This window comes from Tasmannia lanceolata, unplaced genomic scaffold (assembly GCF_043159265.1).
Source record: "Tasmannia lanceolata isolate RefF3 unplaced genomic scaffold, GAP_Taslan_0.1 ptg000008l, whole genome shotgun sequence".
Taxonomy (NCBI): Eukaryota; Viridiplantae; Streptophyta; class Magnoliopsida; order Canellales; family Winteraceae; genus Tasmannia; species Tasmannia lanceolata.
The window spans coordinates 70,164,863-70,187,058 of NW_027518685.1; the positions used below are offsets into that span (position 1 = coordinate 70,164,863).

At 38.7% G+C, this 22,196-nt stretch overlaps 1 protein-coding gene across 3 annotated transcripts; it reads left to right on the plus strand.

Annotated features, from left to right (window-relative positions):
• Nucleotides 1-399: 399 nt before the first annotated feature.
• LOC143883809 (uncharacterized) lies at nt 400-14,341 on the plus strand. Of its 3 annotated transcripts, XM_077387103.1 has the most exons (10): nt 400-546; nt 1,584-1,699; nt 1,941-2,067; nt 3,367-3,422; nt 3,803-3,843; nt 4,825-4,884; nt 9,428-9,785; nt 10,246-10,702; nt 11,047-11,102; nt 14,038-14,341. In XM_077387103.1, exons 5-10 carry the CDS (start codon nt 3,824-3,826, stop codon nt 14,077-14,079), a joined length of 993 nt encoding a protein of 330 aa, XP_077243218.1. In that variant the 5' UTR covers nt 400-546; nt 1,584-1,699; nt 1,941-2,067; nt 3,367-3,422; nt 3,803-3,823; the 3' UTR covers nt 14,080-14,341. The 3 variants fall into 3 exon arrangements, with proteins under 3 accessions (XP_077243218.1, XP_077243217.1, XP_077243219.1); XM_077387102.1 differs by lacking the exon at nt 400-546 and having other exon boundaries at nt 1,541-1,699; XM_077387104.1 differs by lacking the exons at nt 400-546; nt 3,803-3,843 and having other exon boundaries at nt 1,541-1,699.
• The last annotated feature ends 7,855 nt before the right edge of the window (nt 14,342-22,196 follow it).

Sequence of the window (22,196 nt, forward strand, 5' to 3'; positions counted from 1 at the left end):
GGTTTTCTAATTTTATCTAGGTTTCATTTGGATTTATTCCGTATTCTATATTCTGTTACTGATTTCATCCTTTTTTTTTAGTATTAGGTTTCGCAGGGGTTTAATTTTGTATTTTAATAAATACACCTATAACATGTTTGTTGGCGGTTGAATTTTTACTTTCATTTATTGTGTTATGGAATATGCATTTGTGTTAATTCCTATATTTCTTTTGTTCTTACTGTGCCCATCCTCTAATTATCTTTTTTCGTGGCATCATTTTCTTAGCTTCGTATATGAGATCTGTTGAGAAGACAGTTTTCTTTTTTTCTTTGAATCTCATGTAATGATCTTTTTATCCTTGAATTATAATCATATCTTTGGTTACGAAACTTAATTGCTTCCATATCCAACTGCAGGTTTATTCACTTTTCTTGGATTGAGAATCACCATATATATGATGACATGTTAGGGCCATGCCGCTGCAGACAAGACATTGTTAATGATCACTACTTTTCCTGCTTCTCTAGATGGGAAATGGTTTCTTTGGTCTATCTCTTCATCAAGGTTCAGTTTTCTAGCTTCGGTTTACTTTCAGAGTTTGCTTCTTGAATTCTTCAAAACTACAGGTCGGCATGCTCAATATTATGTTTTTACTTTGAATTATGATTATTCCTCATTGGAAAGAAGAGATTTGGTTAATATTTAAAATAAGCATGCTCAATATTGTTCTATTACTTGGAATTATGATGATTCCTATTTTATTAGGAATGAGTACTCTGGGCTTTCTGAGCAAAACTTCTAGCAGTTAATTGGAAAGTATAGGGCCAGTCCATTTGGTTAATATTTAAAACAATCATGCTCAATATTGAATTTCTACTTGGAATTATGATGATTCCTCTTCATTTTTTCTATTTCGTTTGTTCTCTAAATTAAATTGCAAGCACAACAAGGTTTCTATCTAATTAGGAATGAGTACTCTGGGCTTCTTAGGCAAAACTTCTAGCAGTTAATTGGAAAGTATAGGACCAGTCCACAAGAGGTGGGAGTTGTTATGGGACTGAAAAATTAAGTAAAATTCATGCAACAGTTCATCTCGCATGCGATTTCCTTACACTAAATACATACCCAAATCCCATATTCATTATAAAATTTATCATCCAATTTCGGTTACAATGAACCCACATTTGCTTCTCATCATCATCATAGTGTCTTTTTCCTACACCTTAGCAACACGTGCATTTTAGGAGGAATGAATGTTGTCAAGTTGGCATGGCCCTTCCATCGCTTTATGGAGCATAGATTTAATTCATGTTTAAATAGATGTTATATGTCTAAATTGGATATTCTTCAATCATCTAAGAACCAAGCAATGTCAAATATTGCTTTATTTTTTCATTTTACAATATTTTCAATTTTTAGTCGACATGCAATGCTATCAATTATTTAATTTCTCTATTGTCAATAATTTTAACCCTTCTTTTAATTAACCATCATCTTTTTCTTCGTCGCCCGTGCATCGCACGGGGTTTTTTGCTAGTACATCAGATATACTACTTTCTATCTAATACGTCTCTCTTCCCCAATTGTCTCTCTGGCTGAAGGTTGTCGCAGACCCTCTCTCACCGCGCGAAATTCCGTTTCCCACTCGATCTCGATTCTTCTATCCCGAATAGCATTCCACCTACGATTTTAGGCTTGGAAATCCCTCTCAATCGAGGTACGAAAATCCGTGATTCGAGGGTTCAGATCTAAAATTTTACGAAATTTTGGGTTTTGAAAGTCTTTTTTGCTATTTTTTTTGGCATGTGTAGTCTACTGTAGAAAATTCGATCCAGTTGCTTCGGAAATTTATATACTGATTTTGAGGAAAGCCAGAAATTTCTGATTGATAGTTCTAAGGTTCTTGCTCTTTCTTCCTAATATTTTTTTATTGGTTTATTTTTGTGTTGTTTTGTCAGCTTTTAGATTTTGAAACTGAGACCGACGAAGGTACAGTCGGTGATACTAAGAAATAAAGGATTTCAGTTCACTTCAGATGGGACTGGAAGTTTTCTCATTAAAAAAAAAAAGTACTGTAACTTTAAGGTTTGATTCTTATGATTTTACTGTGAACTTACATCTTGCTTCCACACTACAAGTTCGACTATGCCTTATCAAGTGATTTTTAGGTCTCTCACACTATGTGTTGGATCATCTTATTTACTGTTTCTTGCTTTCAAAGTAGAGAGGGCTGGACTACTTATTTGTAAATAATATTATTTTATGTTAATTGCATTTTGTAAATAGAGGCGTTAATGAGGCCACTTTCTAAGCCATTAACTATATCTTTTCTAAAACTGTTCGGGCATTAGTCGGATTAATTTTAGGATTTATTTGGAGGTTATTTTAGGAATGTAGGAAGACCTCACTCTATTGTACACACATTCATTCTTTAATAGGAAATCCATTATGATGCCTTAATTCATATAATCTTTCACATTTTAGTCACCAAGCCATCAATGTAGTGGCGGTGTTCTGGGCAAATACTTGCATCTGCTACCCGCCATTTGTATGATGAAATGCCTGAGTGAGATGAAATGATATGGACGACTATAATTACTGTGTATATAATCTCAGGGGTTCAAATGGTTCGCTTCTTACATGCACTTCATCTAATTTATTGTTTGTTTTGCCTTTGATTTAAGTTTCGATGATGGAATTTTACGAGACTCAATAGTTTTTTGGGAGTTATGTGTATTGTAAAGGGTTGCACTCTCTTCAATGTTGGTTTAGCATGTGTTGTCTTCTCATTTATATTCTAATAGCTGTACATTTACAAATAATCCATCCTAATTTTACACATGTCCAAATGTTATTTCTCCCTTCTCTTTGCAGAAGGTTTTGGGTTTTCAGTTTCTTTTATAATTTTAAAGATTTTTTTTATTCCATGGTGCTCTGTTGCTTGAAAGTCAGTTTGGTTGTTGGAATACTTTTTTGTTCGTTTGAATTATTTCCTTTTGTGTAATATCCGTTTCCCCCTTGGTTTGGTTGGAATTTTTGGTAGTTAGTCGCATTTGTACTTGGAATTTGGTAATCATTTGGTTTACTCTCTGTTTTAGCGAAGAAATTTTGCTTTTATGCGTTACTCTCTTCTCCATTTTGGGGGCTGATATGGTTTCCTAGAGTAACTGATTGAGGGGAGACTGGCACAAGATATTATTTTTTTTAAAAATAATACTTGCTCACCAGTCACACTTGGGTAGGCTTTATAATACCAGTTGAGCTTCTCTTTACCATTGGCATAACATTTTTTATTGTCCATGATCATTTTATTGATTGGATGGTGATAAAATCTTATTGTGCAATTTTTAATCTTAATTTTGTTTATTCGGAGGTGAATTGCAGCTTAGGAGGATAGATCTGTTTTGCAGAGATAGTGTGGGCTTCATGGACAAATAATTGTAAGTTGAATGCGGTTCTTTTCTGTGCATGGGTTCACTTTCAATCTATATGATTTCCTATTTTATGGACTACTAAGATTATATATCGCGTACTTCCATCTTTTTTAATGATTACACCTGATTTTGGATTTGTCGGTATTGTTTTCTATATACTACTTGCATTTTTTTCAAAAATTTACTAGCTTTATCCTTTGTACCAATATTTGTTTTACCTATTGGACTGATAACTGATTTACCTCTCAATGACTGGGTAGACTGGTTGTGTTTTAGAACCAATTGTTTCAATTTAAGTAAGCTTTGTGTCTATTAAATATTGATATTCGCAAGGATTTTGGAAAGCCTTCCTTTGGCTATTGGATTGATTTTCCTTTCAATGGCAGGGTAGTTTGGTTAGATTTTGGATGCAATTGTTTCAACTTGGGTAAGCTCCAACTATTAGATTCTTATATTTGCCTGCATTTTGAGAAATCTTACTTTGTGAATTGGACTGTGTTGATCCATCTTTAGTGGCCAACTATCAGCCAAAAACTTGGACTGTCAATTGCTTTCTTTATATTGGGGGAGAAAAATATCTGTCTTATGTTCTTCCCCAACTTTAAAGGCCAAGTTGGGAATTAATCTTTGGGCTTAGGTTTGATTCTAAATATCTTCCAAATGAACTACAAGTGCCAATATCTGCCAAATGAACTACAAGTGCCAATGAAGTAAATTGTGATGAAGTTGGACATCTTCAGCTCCCACGATATACTATGATTTCCTAATTTCTAGATCTACATGGTGAAGGCTTTTTTTAACTTAATTTTTATTCGTAAGTAACTTCCAATGCAGAAAAGCTCCTACTATGTCTACTGAAATAATAACTTCTACAGACCGGCACAACAAATATTGGTGTATGCTGTTAAGAATGAGTTGAAGATGCAACATTAGCTTGGATTGATGGTCAAGTCATCACACATAAAAATAAAAACATAAATTGAGTTGACATGTCACTCATTTCAAATGTTTAATTTTGACACTTTGCTCGTTGCTCCAATTCTTCCCATTTGTCCATTGTCTCTAAAAAATCTATATTTTCTTCAAATTACTCAAATACTTCGAATACAAGTTGAATCCATTATTTTATATATTTGAACGAATGAGTAATTTGTGTTGTTCACTTTGTACATCTTCATATTGCTATGGCAATTCAAGCCATTATTCTGCTACAGTTTTCATCCTTTCCTACAAATGTAGCACTATTTATTATTTATTATCCTCTCTCTGATATCATGTCGTCGTAGTGTCTTACAAAAGTACCATGCTATTCAAGACACTTGGCATGTACATTACTTTGGTATCTAGAACTGGATTTTCCTTGCTCTGGCATACTAATGTTTATGGGAATGTGACTTGATTTTTGTAGGGAAACCGTTTCACTACTTGCAGGATGCACAATGCTTCATACTGGCAACAACAATACTAAGTAATTTCACATCACATCCGAATCGTTCTTAAAATTTGCAATTTCCGGAAAACTGTATATGATTTTAAGACTGATGTATTCGAATTCTTGCTCACAGTGCATAATTGAATCAATAATTACTCATATTTTGATTTTCGGGCTGCTGTATTGAAATTTCTATTCGTAGTGCTTAATTGAATATGGGATTATATATTTTTTGATTATGAATGAGGATATGTGAATAATATGACATGCCCCATTCTCTCTCTCTGTCTCGCTCTCTCTCTTCATATATGCTTTCTTCATTAGTACTTGAGCTTTGCAAGATAGGGTTGTTGCAAGTTTTTACATGAGGTATATGATTCTTTTTCTCTTATTTTCGTTTCCAACTTTTCTTTTCAGTTTTTTTGGGTCTATATGTATTCTTTGTCGCCCCGTGCATCGCACGGGTTTCTTACTAATCCTATATATATATATATATATATATATATATATATATATATATATATATAAAGCGGAATCCTACAAGCTGTGGTGGTGCCACGTGTCAGCCCCTCCTATACACGCTCCTCTATCGACAGAATTGAAATTTTAAGAAGCCTCTTGATCACGTTTTGCCAAATCTCTCAAACGTGGAGATGTTACCCTTTTATTTGTATCCCTGATTTATTTCCACACGTTTTCTCCTATTTCATCAAACACCCCTCTTTCAGCCTCTATAGGATCTTGGTGAATTTGAACCATCATCCTCTTAGGAAGTAAAACCTCAAGTGCTCTTCTGAATTTGAACTAAAAGACCCACAACAATTGAAATATGACAATAATATAAGAGGAGAAGATTGTTCTACACATGTTTTCATTTCTGATAGAAAATAGTAAGGAATGACCCGTGGACAACGTACATAGATTGAAAAAGAAATTGGAGGACATAGGCAACAACATACAACGTCATCCAATGAATGACACACACATATTTGTCATAGTTAGGGTGGAACTCATCTTCATATGAGAAGCAAAAGATGCTCATTGTTACACGAAATTGAGTTGAGTCTGTAGTTAAACTTGGAACTTCTTGTTTATTCGAATTGCATTAGGGACAATTTGATCATGAGATCCATTCTTACCTTCCAAGTGTAACAATTGCCTCAATTTCATATTTGTTGCGAAGTCTTTGGATTTAAGTTGAGGACTGAATCTGGGAGCCTCAATTTCATATTTGTTGCTAAGTCTTTGGATTTAAGTTGAGGACTGAATCTGTAGTGGCTTCAAAGCACACCAATTCTAGAGTTCCTACTGCTGTGATTAAGAGTTGCTTTTGCTGACCACTCTACATTTGATTGGTATCAGAGCATACCAAATCAAAGAGTATAACTGTATAAGTTTAGAAGCTTCAATGATTTCTGCTGCTGATGTTTAGAATCCACTTGGTTTTCACTTCTGCTCCACATCATATTTGGTATCAAAGCCAGGTTGTTGTATAAATTTCATTTTATGTGGTCCTGCGTGCTTAAGGTAACAATTCAGAGCAAGGTTTGTGTACGAGCTGCCATTGAGAGTGTTCTCATTGGATGTTGTATGGTGTTGCCCCAATCTGTTTACTGTTTCCACTAGTTTTTTTTTACTATTTTTTGTTATTTATTTTTGAGTTTATTTATTTGGATACCACACTTTCAAATTAGGCACACAAGAGGGTATTCTATAGGTGTCTATTTAGTTTAATTTTATTCTATTTAAATTACGACCTAATATTATTCATGTGTTTGCTTCTTTGTTACTTGTTATATAGAAAAGTGATGAAAAAGAGGGGTAATTGTAACCGAGTTTTTATATGGTGGCCGACTGTGAAAATCACAAGGGCAGAGTGTCAAAACTTTGCCCCTTGATTTTTGATCCAAGTGGAAAGTCAAAAAAGGGGCTTTGATCTGGATAAAAAATCAAAGGGCAGAGTGTCTGCCCTTGTGATTTTCACAGTCGGCCACTATATAAATTCTCATTGTAACCTATTGTTCTTTTATTTCAATAAAAGATTTACCTTTTACCATAACTAGTAAAAGGCTACAGTCCTTATTTTTTCATAAAAGTTTCTTTTACTTATATTTCTAAAATTTTTGTTCTTTCTAATAAATCTTCTAACTACATACATCCAAATATAGGAGGGAAAGTTTCTCGAAAACTCTGTTCTGTTGGAGAAATTACTTTAGAATGGAACAATTATGACATTTCATGTCTGTTTGGTGTTGTACGATTAAAAAGACCAAAATGCCTTATTCTCATTCTTCTTTGTTTTTCTATTTTTTAATCTCCACCACCATGGCTGACTATTGCTGCAACTTGAAGGAGGAAGAAGAAGCAGAGGAAGAAGAAAACAGAAAGAATCGATGTCGGAAAAAATAGAAGATGCTAGAAAAATGGAAAAGAAGAGGGAGAAGGAAAAAAAGAAGAATCGACACTCGAAAGAATGGATCGGAAAAAATGAAAAAGGGGAAGAAGGGAATGTTGGGGTTGTATTGGTGGAAGGAATTGGGGTCGACTCGGTGAGATATAGGATTGACTCAGAATTTTTTAAAGTCAGCTCGGTGAAATTTAGAGCTGACTCTGTGAGAGTGTTTGGTTGACTCAGTGACGCCACATTTCACGAAGTCGACCGCAATTCTCACCGACACGGCCCCAATTTCCCCTTCCTCTCTCTTAAAATTTTTTTTTTTCTTCTGGAGTCCTCTACTTTTTCCATCGTTGACTCTTTTGTTTCCTTCTTCACGCTATTTTATTCATCTAATTTGTCCACTTTTTCATCCTCTCCTTCTTTCTCTTCTTTTTCTTCTTCTTCCACCTCTTTCGAGTTGCAGCGGTGGTCGTCGGTGGTGGTGGATATTAAAAAACAGGAACAATTAAAAAAGAACAAGGCATTATAGGCTTTCTCACAGTACGCGAAATCGAATAAAACACCATTGACGTGTCATTTCAGAAAAGATAACACAATTTTCGACGAACTTTCCTATTATAGGAAAGGTTCTTTTTTTGACATACAACTCTATTTCAATTAAAAATAATCATTTTTTATTTTAGGCACTCCTCAAATATCTTTTTTTTCTTGCATTTTCTTTTATAGCTGGACAAAAAATGGACTCCTATCCTACTTCTAAAAAAATAACAGTAGGCTCTTCTCTCAAGAGGATCTTTCATTTCTCTCTTCCCCTCAAAATCCAAGAGGGGATGGGGTGGGGATATCCCCCCCCCCTCCCCCTCTCTCTCTCTCTCTCTCTCTCTCTCTCTCTGTGTGTGTGTGTCTCTCTCTCCCCCCCCCCCCCCACCCTCGCCTCCTATTGGTCAAAAGGTTACAGGAGAACTCTCTTAAAAAAAGTCATTTCTTTCTCTGCACACACTTTTTACTATAATGTAGACTTTCTACAATAGTTTTTTTCACCGTACAAGCCATTAGCACACAAATACAAACTAGAATTTATACTTTTTTCCAAAGCATTTTATTTAATCTCGATCTTATATATTGGGGCGATGCGCGCGTCAAATCTTCGGTATTCATATTGATTTTCACACAGGGCTTCTACGGAATACCAACTTCTCAATCCATCCACGACAGATCCACCATCAATGACTGGACCCACGAATCGCAAGCATCGTGAAGATTTAATCCTCTTCTTTTATTATTCTATTATTTATTTATTAGATCCATACATAAACAGATTGCGCATAAGCTATTCTTAAATTTTATTTATTTAAATAATTTTTTCTTTTGGTTATTGTCTTATGCAATTTATAGTAACCGATCATATGCATACTTTATCATTTATAAATTTCCAGATCAAATTTGATTGATATAGATTTCTTTGAAGTTATTAATTATAATCTTTGCTTGCAATATATCATTTTGTTGATAAAATTACATATCTAAAGCTTTCTATACAAATTTTAGGCTAAAACTTTTACATATTCACTTCGACATGTTAAACTAGTCATGACTCATGACTCATTAGAAATCCAATTTCACTGTTATATTTAAATTCGAAATTTTGATGTCCTCTCTTCCTACTACATTCAAAATTTCAAACCTTTTATTTATTTTTAATCTTGTTTTCTTTGGTGTATGAGATCAAGGGATAAATAAATACATTAAAAAAAGATCTTCTAAAGAGCATGTATAATTGAACTCTGTGTAAAGAAAAGATGGTAGAGAGATGGTGTGTCTAGTAGCAAAATATGAGAGAAATGACTTGTTTCTAAGAGAATTATATGATGAAAGGTCTTAGGAATACGTACTCAGCATCCCATCCTTCATATTTGATCCTACAGCGGCTCACTTTTTGACGGGCTGCTGTTGGATCAAATGACAAGGATGGTACCTTTATCGTACCGTCTTTACGTGTTCATATGGCCTTTCAGCATATAATTTCCTTCTAAAAGGGGAGGGAGAAAGATATTTTGGTACAGGCAGATTTTAGCTATAATATAAAATTTTGTTTCTTTTTATATTTAAGTATTTCAAATTTAGATGTTTACAACATCTTCTGTAGAAGAAGATAAAGAGATTAATTTCATACTCGCGCAGGGGTCGGGCTGTCTCAAATGTAAGCAAAAGTGTGAGTGTTCTTGATCTTTCTCGCAAGGAAAAAACTACTAAACCACCCAGACGCCTCTCAATTCCTGCCAAGTCTTCTGTCAGCCCACTACCGAGATCGGTTAGCAACATTACTCCAATATCAGAAATTAGGACAAAGAAATCAACTCGCAGCCAGGGAAATTGTGACACACCTGCCTCTGATGCGTCAAAGTCGACAAACAGGCGGAAATTCAGTGTTCTCTCATCTTTCTCTTATTGGATATCACAGATTAAGATATCTGAATCTGCTGCTAAGCATTCAATTTCGCTTGGGTTATTCAAGCTTGCCTTAGAGTCTGGATGTGAGGTATCTAGGCCTGTATATTCTTTAGTTTTACAATGACACACTGCTTGTATTCTATGTCACAAATATCTCCAATATTTTCAAATTATCATGTGTTTATTGCGACATTTTGATAAAACGACAATTCCGAAATAATCCCTAGATTTTAAAAATATTGCTGTGTTTTTCATTTTTATCATAAAATATAGCAATAATATCATGATATTATCCTGACATTTTTACGATATTTTTATATTATATATTTTTCTTAAATTTTATCTATTTATATATTTTTAAATAACTTTATTTTTATTGTTTTTTCCTTATATAAACCTGGAAGAAATAAAAGAAATTTAATATATTCCGAGATTTTCCCTTGCCTAGAAATTCCCGAGAACAATATTTGTGACATTGGCCTTTTATTCATGTCTTTTCTTTCCCACATAATTCTCATTTGCTAATGCGTTGTGGCTTGAATTCACAGCCTTTTCAGCCATTGCGTGATGAGCTGAAATCATATGTACTTCGACATAACCTTCTAGAACTTGGAGAACCCACAAAGGAATTGCTGAGAAGCTACAATATTTCAGAAGATTTAGAGCAGGTACAGGTCTCCGAGACATGTTCTCTGGTCCTTGAGTCATCTGATGAAGATGGTCATTCGACTTCTACTGCAAGAGCTGGCAATTTGAAACCAAAATCATTGAACTCCGAAAATATTAGAGCTTCTGTCGTTGGAGAAGCGATTAAGAACGAGGGTGTTCAGAAAAGGACTGCAGTCAAGAACAGGGCACCAGTTAACAAAAGCTCTTCAAATTTCACCTCTGTTGTTGATAATAGGAATAATTTGCAAAAGAAATCTCAGAGGCCAACTAGGCAGGATACCAACAGAGACAAGGGGAAGGTCAAGAATTCAGAGACTAAGTTTGCTAGTGAAAAAGGTAAGAAAAAAAACATCTCAATCTTTTTTCTTTTTTTTTGAGGAATGGTGAGCTTTCTTGCCTCATGACCTTTTTCTCGTGGGATAACTGCAAGGCATTCATTTTTGGTTGTTGTGGCAGTTGACCTCATGGTTACTACTCAATGCTTTGTGGATAAACCCATGCTGAATGTATAATGTCAACCTTTGTGGCCTACAAATGGAAATTATTAATTTTAGGGGAAATTCTTAATGAACCAACCATTTTGACAGGGTCACAAATGGGAGTAGGTAAAAGGGGTCCAAGTGTCAATAGCAGTGCTTTTCAGTTGTTCTTGCTCATCTTATCCTTTTGTTATGTTACAGATTCAGGCAATCCTACGCCCAACGATGAAACACAGCAAGATGACAAGGAAAACTTGGTATGATATTTTCTTCAATAAAATGAATTTCAATTGACTGTTTTGCTAGAAATATGGGGCTGCCGTTACTTTTTTTTTGTCAGGTGTATAATACACGTGACACACTTAGACATTTGCTCCACTCATTTGGCGTGCCACCATTACCTCTAGTCTCACCATTGTTGGATGATCCTGACCTGGATAAAAGGATATGACTGTAGGATAAAAGACATGATTTTAACATAAAATGAGGAAATAATGTTAATAATCAAGCTGAAGACTTGATCACCTTGGGACTGGAGGCAATGTTCTAGACTAGCTGGGCGCACCAGATTGATGAGGATGAACACCATTGGTTGTGCAATTTTTTACAGTTGGAAACCTGCATTACCAAAAAATAATATGGGCACATCTATTCGTATCACTATTAATTTCTACATTGGCGCCTTATCTGAATTTGAAAGGTCTTTTCTTAACTTTTTCCTGCCATATCTGAATTGAAAAGGTCTTTTATTATCTTTTTCCTACCATATCTGAAGAATTGAAAAGGTCTTTTCTTAACTAGTTAACTTCTTCCTGTTACTGAATTTACATTGGCACCATATCTGAATTGTTCATTTGAAAACTCTATTGCGATGTGTCATATTCAAATGCTAGAAAATGAGAAATTAACTACGGGTTCATATTCAAAGTGGACAAAAATCTTCTGACTAGACGGTTAAGATTGTTCATCTAATGAGGGTTTCAGGCTACTGCAAATTCATGGTTCGCCTTGCTAGATTATATCTTATGTGTCTAGTAGTTGGTTACATTAATTGAGTTGTGGTACATTTATTGCTTCAAGGGATTTGCTAGTGACTATCCCGGATGGCATTTCACGGCTGGCTAGTAGTTGGCTACATTGCTTGGGTTGTAGTACATATATTGCTTCAAGGGATTTGCTAGCGACTATTCCGGATGGCATTTCGCTGATGGCTGTTGCATGTGAGAGAAGCCACACAGGCTCACTTTTCATCAGATTTTGTTTTATTAATTTTATTCATCTGAGGTGGCTGCTCTCAAATGCAATAGCTAGCCATGAAATGCCTTTCTGCGATGGTCCCTAGCAATCCCCATGTTTCAATATATGGTGTTACCTGTTACCTTGATAGAAATGGTTTGGCTGTAGTGGTCTTTCTGTGGTTGACTTTGTTCAACTTGTTCAGCAGCAAATATGGTTCCCAGGGTTGAACCTCTTGCTCAATTGGGAGGTCTTCCAATCTTACAAAGCTTTAGTCTTCATTATTTCAGCACTCTCATATCAATACTCTCATATCAATATATGGTGTTCCCTGTAACCTTGATAGAACCTTGATAGAACAGGTTTCATCAGAGCTGTTTCATTTTGAGGGATTTGGTTCAATCTGTTAAGCAGCAATGATTGTTTGTGGCCTTGAACCTGTTCAATTAGAAGGTCCACATATCTTACAACTTTTTATTGTTTTAGTCCTCTCGTATCAACAATTTATTTTGTTCAATTTTAATCTGAGGAAAGGTATCTGGTGTTACAACCATAGTTTCAAAACGCCTCAGCATCATTGTCAACTCCCTTTTACGCTGGACGAGTTCCTGTCCGAATCTGCATTTTCACCCTTCAAAGTAAATACGTTCTCCTTTGACTCCATAATTATAACTTTTTCATCTGAGTACTCAATCACTAGGATTTGATTTGGCTTCTTTTTGAAACAGAGATTAAAACCTTATTTTAATGATTTTGTTGTTTTTGCCTCTAATCCGAAACAATTGATTCAAGTATTCAACTACACTTGATTTGTATTCGTTATTGTGATGATCCAGGGATCTAAAGTGACCTTAGAATATGATTTTAGTCAAGATCTGTACTGTTGATTGTACTGACTCGAAGCTCAATATTCCCCTGGTAGCTGATTTTAATTATTTAATTGAGTTCCTTGACCAATCGAAAGCTGATTGTTGGTTGACTTCTTAGTAGTATTCCATTTGTGGTTCTTGAAATACCTCTAATCCGATACATGTTTTTAACTCAGCTATTAAGGGGCTGTAATCCTGTTCGTTTGAAGGTTTCCTTTTTCCTTCAATATCGACGCCTGCTAATTTCTGACATTCCCTCATCCTAAACATGAAAGGATGTTTTTGGGGGTCTAGCCCAACTGTGATGTTACTCACAAGAGGAAGGGATTAGAAACACCCTTAACTGAATTAAAAATAGAAATGGCAACACTGGATACTCCGTTAATCTTATTTATCAGTTTCACACCCCTTATATACCCCTTGAGAGGACCACGATTATCCAAATAAGAAATTGTTGATTACATCTCCTATTGTTATTATTATAAGTAGTTATATGGTAATTACACAGTTCATGAATGTGCAAAATGTTATTTCATGATCCAAGGCAATCAGGTGTTATGCCCCAATACAGTTTGGCCATGCCCAAAAATCTTTTTCATCGCTATGTTTATTGAGATTTTTTTTGACTTCTAAATTGGTCTCTGGCCTTTTTAATTTTTTAACCATCTTTTTAAAGCATTTGCTTCTCGTTTTGTTTTCTATCTGTTTGAAGGTCACTAAGAACATGTGATGTATATGCTATTCTGGTTTTATTTTCTATCTGTTTGAAGTACACAAATCAGTAGGTTAGTTCTGTATGATCATTTGATCTGAGGCACTTTTGGGTCATGGCCCAACGATAGCAGCCTTCAACAGGTAAAATGGTTTAGATTATAAATAAGTCCCTCACACTTGTGTACACTTGCCTGCTTATATGTTTTGCCCCAAAAATACCCACCGATTTGTCATCTAAATGCTCTGTTCATCTTTTGCAAATTTCTTTATCATAGTATTAGTATTTGCAAGTAAACATGTGCATTTTGCCTTGAGTTAGATTATTTTCAATTAGTGTTATTCTCATTCGATTTTTTACCTTTTTTTAATGCAGGGAGCTTCACAGCTTGAAGAGATCAGCTTGACAGTAGAATAATTGACAGTCAAAACGAAACATATATTAAAATTCTACAAATGTATTCATGTGCTTTTGTGTGCTTGTTTGAAGGGTTTAAGCAGAAGACAAAGAACAAGTGTTTGTGTTTTAGTAGTGAACAGTGATAGTTGCTGTGTCTTGCATTGTTTTATTCTTGTGGTGATTGCCAGCACTATATTGATATAATTTAATTTTTTGTGTTGTATACATTTGAAACATAAATTATGGGTTTTTTGTTATAAAGGTTGCATGGTTTCTATGAGTGACTGCTTTTTTCTGATTAGGAGATCATCTGCCATTTATTTTGATTTTGTCACTTCTCTTTAATAGATTTTTGGTAAATTTTGAACTGTACCAGCTAGGGCTGAAACAGGGTCGGGTTGGGTCGGGTTTTTCAAAACCCTAGCCCAACCCTGGATCCCATTATCTCGGCCCTGTCAGAAAAACCTCAACCCATAGCCCGCCTTACAGGGCTCGACGTAGCCCTGGCCCGCCCTGATTGGGCCGGGCTGGCCCTGATTGACCCTAGTGCAAATACTTGTTAAGAATGCCAAAAATAAAGCAACTACATATCATATAGAACAAAATGATCAGTAAACAGAGAAAAGGAACAAAATAAGACAGTATGAATTCAACAACATTATGGGCAGCAGAGACAATCAATTAATAATAATAATCTAAAGAAACATCAATTCAAGATAATAGAAAACATTAGCAAACGAAACATGGACAAATGGTTCAATTCTATAATAGAAAACTTAGGGTCAGGTCGAACTGACCCAAGGTATTAACCGTAAACCCGACCCGACCCTGACTCAGGGCCAAGAAAATGAACCCTGACTCGCCCTCAGGGTTGGAAAATGCAGCCCAGACCTTGTTCGGGCTGAGGGTGCGTCAGGGCTGACAGGGCCAAACTTGCACCCCTAGTACCAGCTATTCACAAAATATAAAATAAATAGTGAAGTGCCATTATCAAAATTTAACGTGCAGATATTAAGTCCCTCTAGTTATGGCTCTCAGTTTTGAATCAATGCATTGAGAATCATACAGTCCAAATTGCATTAGGGAGGATGGAAGAGAATGCTGGATATTTGGAGGTGGTAGACAAAGGACATGGGGTGGAGGTGGTAGACAAAGGACACGGGGACAAAACTAAAAACAGGTGAATGAAACAAATAAGACAAGCTAAATCAATCAAACAAAGAGAGTTGAAATACGACAGGCATATAAAAATGTATAAAATGGAAACCAAAAGTACTTAATGTCTACCCAGCCTAGCTGTTTGACAGGCAATGCATGGGTCTTCCCACTTTATTCACTCAATGAATGTACAAAAAGTCGATGATGACGGAGGGGGTTGCTCCTGTGTCTAGTCTCTCTTTTTATAAACTTACTATAAAATTTTCTATTTATTATCTATATATAATAGGGAAAATTTTGAGAAATTTTTTAGCTGGCCATTGATAAGCTCCAGGTTATTTAAAACCTTATAGATGCATGTCCTTTTAGTAACTAAATATCATATCTATGTTATATATCTGGATACTATATATGATGGGGAACTTGGGTGGCTATTGACAAGCCCCATGCTATTTTTTTGAATGGTAGAAAAGTTTATTAAAGAGGAAATAATGGGATAATCCGTGTCTCAAGGGTCAATACAGGACAGAAAAGAAGTATACAAATACAGACACAAGTACTACTAGTGGGCCGTTAAGGAGGGAGAAAATCAAACAACTCTAAGCCTTCCTTAGACACTCTTGCTCTAGCTAGCTTATTATTGGCTTCGCCATTTGCCAATCTTACATGCTGGAAAGAAATATAGGTCCCAATATAAATGGCTAATGGCCACACATTTCAGTACTTAGTTGAATTTTGAGATAGAGTTGCTAAAATTCTTGGCATGCATGGTGGCTCCAACTATATATCTTCAAGAAGTAGCATTGTAGTGCATCTTTATTTTATTTTCAACATCTTTTTTTGTTTTTGTTTTTTACAAAATCCCCTTAGAACATTGTGGTATGTGATGACGCCAAAAATTGACTGCACGAACTAGCTTCGCAGAACCTGTAATCCTGCGCTCACAGAGAAAGAGTCAGTGGGCCCGGACTTGTGGCTCCGGACTGCCACTTCGACACTCAAGTCAGAGATGGGCAATCACAGATGATGGACGGGGAATGGGAGAGAGTTTATGACAAGTTACTAGACCAAAGGAGAAGAGGGAGAATGGAATGCCTTTTGCTTGAGTGTGTAGCCCCTTTTTTATAGGGGAGGAGATCCACGATCTTGGAGATATCAATCGTATCTTTGATTTAGCCCACGTGGAGCGTGATGGCTGGAGGATAAGATCGTGGAGATATCAATCATATCTTTGATTTAGCCCACGTGGAGCGTGATGGCTGGAGAATAAAATCGTGGAGATATGACTTCTGCTGATCATGGGCAGAGATCATGGATGGTGACTTGGGCGGGACGTTTTGAATTCAAAACCCACACCATACGTGTAACGGCTGTCCGGATTAGTCATTTGGGGGCGAGATCCCCGTGATTGTGTTTGATTTCCCTGGTAGCTTAGTACTGGTCAAGGGAGAAGTATCAAGGAGGCTCAATCAATGTTCATTACTGAGTGTTGCTGCGGGGGTCGTATTGATCTAGTTGAGTAATGGAGAAGGGGTTTGAGGGTCGGTACCGTGAATGTCGATTTTTACCCCCAACATACTGCCCCCCTACTTTCTTGTCCCTTTGTAAGGGTCAAGGAAGTAGTTAAATTTTCAAGCGGTGAGCCGGCGCCGACTCTCTGAAAATGATGGAGTTGAAGCGTCTTTATCGGGAATCAGCGGGTGAATTCAATGTGTCACATTGTTTAATAGGCGCGTTATTCTATCCTTAGTGGTTTTCGAGAAACGGTGGAAACATTTGAATCCCGCCTTTTTTTTTGTGCGCTTTTCCGAAAAGCGGGTCAGGCTATTATTATCCCGCTTCGAAGGAGATTTCGAAAATCGGCGGGACATTAAATCTCGCTCGATTTTGCTGCCTAGCGACCTTTATAAAATGGGAGTGAGGGAAAGAACTATCTGCCATATCTTCTTTCTTTCTCATTTCTCTTTCTCTTTCAGTTTTTCTTTGTCAAAAATGTCTCAGGAGCTCGCCGGCGATGATCAACCATGGGTGATAATTCCGGTGGTAGAAGTGAATTCGCCATCGGATAGAGAAGAGGAGCCTCAGGTTTTTGTCGGGGAGCCGGTGTCTCTTAGAACCAGGGGATCGCAGAGGGCAAGAAACTCGCGGGTGGCAGGACTTGGTTCGCCGGAAGTGATGACTCTGGTGGTGGTGATTTCCCCATCGGCTGGAGTTGAGGGGGTGGATCGTGGCTCCTAGAGTAAGAAGAAGCGGAAAGTGGAAACCCAAGAACACTTGGGTTCCCCCACTCCCAGAGATTGCCTTGCTCCTGGCGACGTTCCCAGCTTCATTGCCAATTATAAGCGGTCTTTAAAGCATACTATGGAGAGGGGATGCGGGGTGGCAGATCAACTTCTTCAGCAAGGCTCGGAGGTTCTCCGGCTGAGGGCTAAAGTCGAGAAGTTGGAAATGGAGAACGAGGCCCTGAAGGTGATGTTACAAGAAGTAGCTGAAGGTGATACGAGGATCGACTCCACGTCATCTGGTCTCGAGCCTCATCTGGAGGTGAATTTGCAGGAGGAGGATCCTGAGGAAAACCCTGAAGAGGATCCGGGGAAGATCCGGACGAATGATTGCATCCTCGGCCACGACCTTGGCACAGTCAGTTTGAAGCCTCCTTCCGGGGCAAAGAAGATCGTGCCAAGTGGGTGTCGTGGCGATGGTGGGGTCCAATGTCTGGTAGCACTTGGTGGTTCACCAGGCGTATGATACTGAAGTTCCTGGTGTCAACCCTTCGTAGTTTCCTTCTCGAGCACCTGGTTAAATATCCCAGTAGCATACTTTTGTCCAAGCCGGTGGACCGCCGACCGCATCTCATTCCTTCTGTCTTTTGTAGTTAGCCGTAGTTTAATGGAGTCTCGGATGTATTTCTTTTTTGTTTTTGGCCTAGAGGCCCTCCTTTTCTAAAGGTTCTTTTACTTGTAAATGAAAGGACATTTGTCATTTCTATTGTTTCTCAGTACTATTCAATACCGATGGTGGTGTGTGGTCGACACTCGTAGATGTATGTTAAATATGTTGTTTAATAATAATCGGAGCCGAATGTTACGACTCACGCATCATCATGCGAGGGTGCATCGTTTTAGTTGGAGTTAAGTTCATGGCACAAATGCGCACATTCGGTCCCGAGTGTACCTTGACCTTGGCGTGGATGTCTCATAGCTTGAGTGTATCGCATGATTAATTTCACCAAACGATATTCGGCACCCGGGGAAGGTTTGCTTTCTGAGTGCTTGTTGACGTGTCCTGAGGGGTACTTCGAAGAGACACGTGTAACGGTCGCGACTCTTGGGTGATGGCGGTTTGGCGTTTCAAGTAATGATGGTGAAACGGTGTATTTATGGCCTTGATAACCGTGTGGATATCACGGAACGCTACGTGTCGTGTAACGTCAGAGGGATGCGACTTTTGAGTTTTCCCGCTCGAAGGCCTCATTCCGGCGAGACCCTCGCGGGTTTTCCAGTATAAAGTTCCATTTTTTCCGGCGGATCATTTCCCTTTTTCTGTCGAAGTCTTCCATTTTGCTTTTTTCTCTTGCGTTGATCGGGGATTTGTGAGATTTCAAGATTTCCGGCCCAATTTTTCTTTTTTTTCAATGGTATTGGTCTGTCTTCTCCGGCAAGCTTCACAGGCTTTCTCTCCAATTTCATCGGTGCGTTTCTCAACCCGATCTTTGCATTTCATTTCTTTAAAAATAGTCATGTCGAAAAATACGGATTCACAGAACCAGTCGATTGAGCCCGTGGGAATGGAGCAATCATCCTCTTCTCCCCATGTCCCGTCAGAGATGGAAGTGGAGAGCGTACCAGAGCAATTGTCGGTGAAAAGACGTAAAATTAGGGCCAAGAAAGTAGGAGGTGGCACAATGATCGAAGAGAGCGGAGGATCCCAGAAGAGGATAACGCCACGTCCAAAGAAAGATGTGGATCCGATTCTCCCTATTGAGCCTCAAGGGGTGCCAGAGTCGGTGCCGAGTGATGCTCCCGTGATTGCTGTGTTGGTTGAGGATAGGAGTGACTCACGTTTGACACCGATGGATGTCCAAATTAGGTGTCTTGCTAGGGAGTCGGTGGAGGTTCATAAGCCGCGTGTGCCTTCCGGTGGGGTATATCGTCCTGAAGCCGCCATGAGCTCAACGGGCATTCTCAAACCTTTAGATCTCAGGCGGTTGCGGGAGAAATATCATATTTCAGATGAGTATGAAGTTCGGCTCCTTACCTCCAACGAGCGGGCGTGTAGGAGCAGCGTGGAGGGAGAGACAACCTTCTACAAAGAGGTTATTAAGGCGGGTGTTCGCTTCCCTCTCCATCCGATTATAATAAAAAAAAATTATTTCTTAGGCCTGGCTCGGTCCCGGATTTTTCCAAATGGGTGGAGGGGTCTTTTGGCGTACATAGTAAAAAGTAAAATGGTAAGGGCCCCACTATCCTTGGATGTTATTCGGAAATGTTTTCTTATGAAGATGAAAGGGGATTGGGTAGACGTGGCCTAACGGCGGACGCTGATGACCATGGGCGGAGCTCCATCTTCCAATAAACGGTGGAAGAACGAGTTCTTTTTTGTGAAGTCGCCTCAAGCAGCCGGGTGGCGATTCCCCTTCGATTGGAGAGAGCCCAATGAGGAGAAAATGGGGTTGAAGTTTTCCTTAGGAACATTAAGTTAGCTGGTTTTCAACGATGTTGTAGGTAGGGTGTGGAAGTAGGAAAGGAGAGGTTTGATGTTCGGGATTTCAAGTCCGAACTAGTATTAGTCAAATTTGGTCTAAGCAAAATTGTGGTAGATTCGGAGGATGAGGCTCGGGGCATAGGTGTGGAAGGGGGGAGGAATATGAAAAGAGTGTTGACGAGAGTCAGTCTGGTGATTCCCTCTTCCGACCTTCTTTTCCGTGTTTTTGTTTGCTTCCCTTTTATTATATCATGACTTGTTTCCTTGTTTTATCACAGAAATGGCGGCGCAAGGTTCGGGCGCTAATATTTCTGCTTCGGCGATGGAGGAGGCGAGAAGATTGAAGACCGAGGAAGTAGCTCGACAGAATCATGAGAGAGCCTTGAAGCGCCAGGCGGCTAAGGCTGGAAAAGGGTCGGCTCCGAACGTAGGGTCCATGGATACTGCATCTCCGGAGAGGCCCATTCATGGTAAGCGGCAAGCGGATTTGCCAAGGAAGAGCCCTAGTAAGAAGGGCAAGTCGGCAGAGAGGGAGGGTCTTAAAGGTAAAGACCCAATTGTGACTCAGGAGACCCTGCCTGTCGAGGATTGCGATGGAACCCAGGCTCTTTTCAAGCCGGTGACTCTTTCGAAGGATCAGGCGACCCAACAGAGGCCTTATTTTGATCCTAAATGGAAGGTGGGTATTGAAAATTCTGCCCTTCGTAACCCGAGGGTGGCTATAGAGATGGCGATGACGAGCGTCTTGCCAAGAGACTTGGCAGAGATGGAGAAGTGTTCGCATTATTCTTTGGGCCGGGACATGGTTGCTTTGGCGAAGAAGGTGTGTGCTTTTATCTTAATTCTCCGGACGTCCTTTAGGCTTTGCAAATACTTATTTCTCCCCTTTTTGTTCACAGTAGTCAGATATTTGTTCTTATACTTCGCGGCGCATGGACAAGTAACAATCTCTCTATGCTCACGCATCCAAGGAGGTAAAGAATTACGGGGATTCGCAGGCGAACGATAGGAAGGTGTTCGAGGAATCCTTGGCAGATGCGAGAAAGCTTCAGGCAGATGGCTAGGCTGAGCTTCAGAGGGTAAAGGACGAACTTAGCCGTGAAAAGGAGATCTGTGCTAACCTCGAAAAAGTGCGGGACGAGGTTGCGCAGCGTGAAGGAGAGATTCAGTCCCGGGCGATTGCCGAGTTTCGCCAGTCTCAAGAGTATCAAACGAATATGGCACTTCATGTCCTGGAGTTTGAGGCGTACGGGTTCATTGACTGTCGGAACCAGGTTAAGGCCATAGACTCCACATTTTCCGTTGACAGGCTGGAGGTACCACCGGGGACCGAACTTTCCGAGGGAGAGGATTCGGAGGCGACTGAAGCGAACGAGACAAACCTTGCGGTTGCGTCTCCTGGAGTGGAATCCTCTGTCCCGCCCGTGGGAGCGTCCTCTATTGGAGAAGATCTGGAGAAGGATGTTTAGGGGTAGGGCCCTTGCAATTTTCTTTTCGCTTTTGTTATGAATTGGATCTGTAAAACTAAATTTTACTGTGGTGTGTGGCGGAAGGGTTCGTCCTTCGAGGCGATCCCTACTCATGGTGATGCTTTTGAAATATTTTTACCTTTTTGCTGGTCATAGTAAATTTTTTCCTAATTCTTGCAATATATTGATTTGTTTTTTGAAGCAGTACTTTGTAGATAGACTCTTCACTGAGCCTCTTTGGGCATCGGTTTATGAGTCACATCCTTCAAGTAGATAGATTCTCTATCGAGCCTCTTTGGGCACCGGTTTATGAGCCGTATCTTTCAAATAGATAGGCTCTCTACTGAGCTTCTTCGAGCACCGGTTGATGGGCATATCTTTTAAGTAGATAGACTCTCTACCGAGCCTCTTTAGGAACCGGTTTATGGGTCATATCTTTTAAGTAGTTAGACTCTCGTCCAAGCCTCTTCGAGCACCGGTTTATGAGTCATATCTATTAAGTAGATAGACTCTCTACCGAGCCTCTTTGGGCACCAGTTTATGAGTCATATCTTTTAAGTAGATAGACTCTCTACCGAGCCTCTTTGGGCACCGGTTTATGAGTCATATCTTAAATAGACTCTCTACCGAGCCTCTTTGGGCACCGATTTATGGGTCGTATCTTTCAAATAGATAGACTCTCTACCGGGCCTCTTCGGGCACCGGTTTATGGGTCGTATCTTTTATCCTTCGTTTGTAGCTTGTTTAGTTTGGAGATTTGTTGATGTAATCGCTCTTGCGGATGGAGAATCGAAAAGGAGATTT

Excerpts from the sequence above, each read along its gene's own strand:
- LOC143883809 (XM_077387103.1), top strand. The coding sequence starts at position 3,824 with ATGCAATTGTTTCAACTTGG. Across the intron at positions 4,885-9,427 it reads ACTGGCAACAACAATACTAA|GGGTCGGGCTGTCTCAAATG; the intron begins GTAATTTCACAT and ends ATACTCGCGCAG. Across the intron at positions 9,786-10,245 it reads CCTTAGAGTCTGGATGTGAG|CCTTTTCAGCCATTGCGTGA; the intron begins GTATCTAGGCCT and ends TTGAATTCACAG.